Consider the following 6379-nt stretch of genomic DNA (forward strand, 5'->3'; position numbering starts at 1 on the left):
TTGTACAGCGTTCTCACGAGCCCAATTCTCCACCGCAGCTCTTCGTGCCTCGGTGCAAGCACGCCTAACGTAGGCTAAGGATAAGCCCTCAAAACCAGGCCCAGCGGGCTTGCTAGCAGTGGGCTTAGCTGCTTGGTCTGCTTGCTCATTTCCTTCAACTCTATTATGCCCAGGCACCCACTGTATCGTCACAGGACGACCGCTAAGCCTAAGCCGGGAAGCGGTCATGTGAGGTCTAAGTGCTAGGGACTGTCCAGCCCCAGGCTCCGTCGATTGGAGGCGCTTGATAGCGTTTTGGGCATCTAAAGGACGTGGATAGGCCCTGGGAGATGCCTCTCCAGTGCCCATTCTAGTGCCGAAGCCACTCCCACGAGCTCCGCGTCAAAAACTTCAAACCCAGTGTATATAAGCAGCTCTAGGTGCTCCCATAGGGCCTCTGGCACTGTCTGCAGCGCTACTCCAGCGCCTGTACGTCCGTCGTCTTGCCTGGAGCCATCTGACTATAGGGTTGTCCCTGGGCGTCACTCTGCTGCTTCTATTAGAGCTTGTTCAGTGCCTAGCACCCGGGTAGTGCCTGGAAAGGCCGCTGGTGCGTTTTGCACTGTCCTCTCGATTCCACCTGATGGGTCCTTTGTTAAGCGCTGAGCTAGGTGCTTAGCAAGCCTCTGGCCTATCCTCTTAGGCACTCTATCGTTGCTTAGAGCCCATTCTCGGTCATCTAGAGGCTGCTCTCCAGGCTGTGCGTGGGTATCACCATGCCTAAGCGTAACTGGGAGCAGCTGCGCTGTTAGGTGGGTCTCAGGCAGTCCTAATAGCCTCGTCACGTATCCAGCCTTCCTGGCGTCAAGCAGCACGTTCGCTGGCTCTAAGGCTGCCTCACGGATCAGGGCCCCTATTGGTGCCTTAGGAAGCATGCCTGTAATAGCCCTCGCTTGGCTGTTGACTAGGCGCTGTAGGCCTAACGCCCACGTTTTTTGGCCTTGCCACCAGAGCTCTGATCCCTAGAGAGCCTGCGCTTGCACGGTGGCTCGCTGCAGTCGTCGTACAAGCTCCGGGGTAAGGCCGTTCGCCCTAGATAGCGTGCGGAGTCTCATCTCGGTGCCCCGAGCCAGTGTGTGTCCTATACCGTGATATCTTGGCCTGATATCCTTCTATTAGTTCTATTATTATATAGTTTATATACTTGTAAATCTAAAGTAACCTTTTCTTTCTGATTATAGTATAGTTTAGTGTTATATGGGTTAATTTATAATATTACTTCTCCTCTCTAAGAGCTTTTATCCTTAAAGATTTTTAAATAGAAAGATATATTCTTATTCTTAATATAACTTTACTTTCTTTATTAGTAAGTATTTTTATAATATTATTACTATATCTTATTAAAAATTAAAATATTAAGTATATTTAGAATATCTTAAAACTAATTAATTAAGGAACTATATTCTTTAGTTATCTTTAATTTAAAAGAATAGTTTTATTATTAAATTTCTCTGTAAATATTATTACTTTAATAATCTTAATTATATAATAGATAATAAAAATTTAAAGTATATTATATATACTTATTATAATTATCCTTATAAATATTATTTTTGCAATAAAAGTAAATAGAATAGACAAAGAGTTTAAATAAAAGATTTCTTATAAATTTTCTAAGGCTCTATCTCAGCAAGCTAAGCTTTCTATAAAAATTATTAGATTATTCTATTAATGGGAATTTCTTAAAAAGTGTAGTATAAATATAAAATTATATAATTAAAAGATATTAAAGATTTTAAATTCTAAACTTTTTTTATCTAAATTAGAGGTGGCTATTACTAATATAGAGATTATAAAAATGTAACTAGAATTCTATATTCTTACTATAATTTTTAAAGAGTTAAATATATTACTTATTAATTTTAGATAATTTCTTATTAATTTAATACATATTTTTAGTAATATTTTTCTAAAACTTTTTTAGCTTTTGTCAGATAATCCAGATATCCAGAAGCAGTCAAATGAGGCAGTCAATCAGAAGCTCTACGTTATGGCCCCCAAATTCACCCCTCATGAGATGTCAACCCTACATGCTGGATTCCTTACAAATCACCTACTCAGAATGCCTATAAAAACCGGCTTGAGAACATGAAGTGTTTAGATAGAGGGACAACGGAACACACACAATCTTGCTAGTCACTTCTTCTACCATCCTTGTAAGATGCTATTCAGGATTGGCCTGAAGTAAACCCAGCAATCCGACAGCTTTTATAAAGTTCTTAATAAATTTTTATATACTTTCTTTAGTACTATATCTTTTTTATTTAATAAAATAATATAGTTTTTTATTAGATAATTTTTTCTTTATTAATATATTTTATTTTAACTTTATATATTCCAGATAACTACTAATTAAAATATTATAATTTAATTAAATAATTTTTTTAATAATTTATTTTTAAAATTATAACTTAGTTATCTTTCTTCCATATTTATTCTTAAATTATTTTTTTTAAGTATTTCTTCTATAAGTTTATCTTATAATTCTAAATTTATTATTTTTTTATTATTAGAATTATAATTTAAAAATTATACTCTTAAATATTAAAGTATAGCTACTATTATTAATAATTTTTTATTATATATTTTATAATTTAATTCTATATTAATTAATTTTCTTAAATAATATATAATTAATTATAATTTTCTATCTTTTAGTTATATTAATATTATTCTAAGTATAAATTTTAATATATCTATTTCTATTATTATTAGTTTCTCTAAATTATATTATATTAATATTAATATTATAGTAATTAAATATTTAACTTTGTGAATATATTTCTTATTCTATTTTCTATTTATAAGGTTATTCTTTTTTTTAATAATTTGAATATTAATTTTATAATTTTAATATAGTTCTTGATATTTCTTAGTTTAGATTAATTTTAAACTATTTTAACTTTCTATATATTATATATATTCTCTAAATATATCTAGAAAGATTAGAATATTATCTAGATATATAATAAAATTATATAAAATAATATTATATTATTAATATATTATTAGAAAGTTACTAGTATATTAATAAGTCTAAATAATACTTAAAGTATCTAAATTTTATTTTAAATACTATTTTCTATTCTTTATCTTTTTTAATTCTAACATAATTATATATATTAGTAATATTAAATTTAGTAAATTATTTCTTATTTCTAACTTGATTTTATATTTTTATAAATAATAGTAAGAAATAACTATCCTTAGTTATAATATTATTAAATTATTAAAAGTTAATATATATTTTTAAATCTATTATTTTTTTTAATAAATAACATTAGATATCTTATTAGTAATATTAATAATTATATATATTTTTTCTTTAGATTTTAATATTTTTTTTAAAGATTTTTTTGTTATTTTTTAATATTAGATTCATTCTTTAGGATATTAATTTTTTTTATTTCTTAAATAGAATAAATAGTATAATCTTATTCTTTATAGTCTAGTAAAGCTTTATAAATTTTATTAAATAAATCTTTAAATTATTTATATTCTTTAGTAGATATCATCTCTATATTACTTTAAGTTATAATCTTTTTTTAAATCTATCTTATAATCTTATTTAAAAGATTTATAATTATAATCTTTTTAATTCTTTTATAACTTTAATAATAGTTATATTCTATTTTTTATTTTATAATAGAATATTTATTATTTTCTTAATATTAATTTTTAGGTTTTTTTTTAGAAATTTTAATAATTAAGATCTCTTCTAGATAGTTATATCTTATTAAATAAATGTATTTTTTACTTCAATAGCTTTCTAGATTATATTTTCTTAATTAAGAAGTTTTTAATATTATATTCTCTTCCTAGTCTAGTAATATTAAAGTTAATTATTTTAATATATTTATTAATAATTATAGTTAACTATTCTATTTCTTTAATAATTCTATCTTTATTTAAAACTATTTTATTAAATGTTATTAAAAGAATTAGTTCTAATTTCTTTTTAAAATTTAAAAATTTTTTAATATTTTAAATTTATATAGTTTTTCATTACTTCTAAGTTAATTATAATAGTAACTTTATTTCCTAGTATATCGATTATAATTTTAAAATATTTTCATCTTTCTATAGCTTTAAATTCTTTTCTTATCGTATATTTAGTAATTTCTTTTAATATTTATTTAATAATATTATTTCTTATATTTTATTTTTATTAATGATATTTTCTTATTAATTCTTTAAAGCTATTTAAGCTAATCCTTATTAATTTTTTAATTTAAATATTTTATATACCTTTAGTTTTTCTACATTATTTTACTTTAAATATTACAATATCTATACTTTATTATAGATTAAATCTTTTAAGAATTTTTTATTCCTTAATTTATAACTGTATAATTTATTAGCTTTTTTTCTTTTTATAGAAAATATTTACTTTTTTTATTTTATTTCTAGATATATATTATATTAGTTTTTAATGTAAAAATTTTATATAATTAATTTATACTCTAAATATTTAGAATTATTATAAAGTTCTATATAGTTTAATTTATATTTAAATTTTATTGTGTATAATTTCTTTCTATTTATCTTTTATAGAGTAATAAAATAATTTTATAGTAGATCTATTTATACGAATAATAGGTATTTACTATACTATAAAACTATTAATACTTTAATTTATTATAGTTGTAGCTATCTCTATAATAATAATTAAGATAATTATAGGCATAGTTATAGCTATAGTTTAGGTTATAATACTAGTATATTTAATATATATAGTTAAATTACTAAGTACTAATCTTTAGTATAGATAATACTAAGAGTAAAGATAAGTTAGTTTATTCTTAATAATATTAATTATTATCTAAGTTTTAAATTAGCTCAGGTGCCTTCTTAATATAATATTAAGAGTTGATGATAGTATTTTTATTAAATTAATTTAAGTAGTTAATAATTAGCTTTAGAGATTCTTATAGAGTTTATAATAGTTAAGTATTATAATTATACTTATTATTATTTAATAATAAAAAGTAAGTAATTTTTAATATTTAGTATTAAAAAATAATTAAAATGTTGTATCTTATTATAAAATAACTTTTATTATTTAATAATAAGAAATAGTAAAATCTTAGTAAATAATAATATTTATTTAATACTTAAAAATAATTACAATCTAATATCTTATTACAAAATGACATTTATTTAGGACTAAAGAATAATAATTTACATTATTTTATAGTAAGACTTTAATTATTTTCTATTTCTAAATAATAAAGTTTTAGTAAAGAATCATTTTTCTTATAATAGAGCATACCTAAAATCTTTATTATTTAGAAATAGAAAATAATTAAAGTCTTACTATAAAATAATAAAATTCTTATTGAAAAGATAATAAAATATTATTAGTAAAGAATAATAACTTTTATTATTTTCTATTATTTAATTAATATTATTAAATAATAAAGTTATTTATTTCATACTAAATGTCACGGACCTGGATCTGTCTTAGTTAAACAGCGTTGTGTCGAGGTACGCTAGGCTTGGTTGAACCACACAAAGGTTCCTCGGTAATCGTCGACGACTCCCGTGGCTTGAGTGAATGAAGTAACAATAATCGAACTAGTGTTGGAAGCTTGAGACGTAACCAAGATAGAAGAGATCCCCTGTACAGCCTGGTGCCTGTATGAGTTAGAATGCCTTGCTGACTCTCACTGTTCAAAGTCTAATATCAAGTGACTTAGATTAAGGAGCTATAAAGAACTAAATACATGATGGTAAATGAGTGTCCTTATATATCCAGTCCTCTATATTCTATATACTGTATATTGTATACTTTCTAAAATAGCAACTATAAAGTATATAATATCTTCTAGTAATATCTTATTATTTTATATCCCTTTATCTTATTTAAGATAGTAGCATATTATTTATATCTTTATATGACCTTAGTGGGTGTCCTATATCATCATATTCTAATTTTACTTATTATTATTAACTAGTCCTTAGTTAATCTAATATAAGTTTATATTAAAATAAACTTTTTCTTCTTTATTATAGTAGCTTTTAGTATTATATAGGTTAATTCGTAATATCTATCACCTTCCTTCTCTAAGGCCCTTAATTCTTAAAAATTTAAATAGAAAAACATATTCTTATTTCTAGCATAACTCTACTTCCTTTATTAGCAAGTATTTCTACAATATTACTATTATATCTTATTAAAAATTCAAATCTTAAGTAGATCTTAAATACGTAAAAATTAATATACTTTAATAATATATTTTCCAATCTTCTAAAATCTAAAAGAATAATTTTATTGTTAAGTTTTCTTATAAATACTACTAATTTAGTAGTCTTAATTATATTATAATTAATAAAAATT

At 24.2% G+C, this 6379-nt stretch overlaps 1 protein-coding gene across 1 annotated transcript; it reads right to left on the reverse strand.

Annotated features, from left to right (window-relative positions):
- Positions 1–521: 521 nt before the first annotated feature.
- EYB26_007636 (uncharacterized protein) lies at positions 522–914 on the reverse strand (the record flags this gene model as incomplete). The annotated part of the gene is made up of 1 exon (XM_054266901.1): positions 522–914. One exon carries the CDS (start codon positions 912–914, stop codon positions 522–524), a length of 393 nt encoding a protein of 130 aa, XP_054122876.1.
- Positions 915–6379: the final 5465 nt, after the last annotated feature.

This window comes from Talaromyces marneffei, chromosome 6 (genome assembly GCF_009556855.1).
Source record: "Talaromyces marneffei chromosome 6, complete sequence".
Classification (NCBI taxonomy): domain Eukaryota; kingdom Fungi; phylum Ascomycota; class Eurotiomycetes; order Eurotiales; family Trichocomaceae; genus Talaromyces; species Talaromyces marneffei.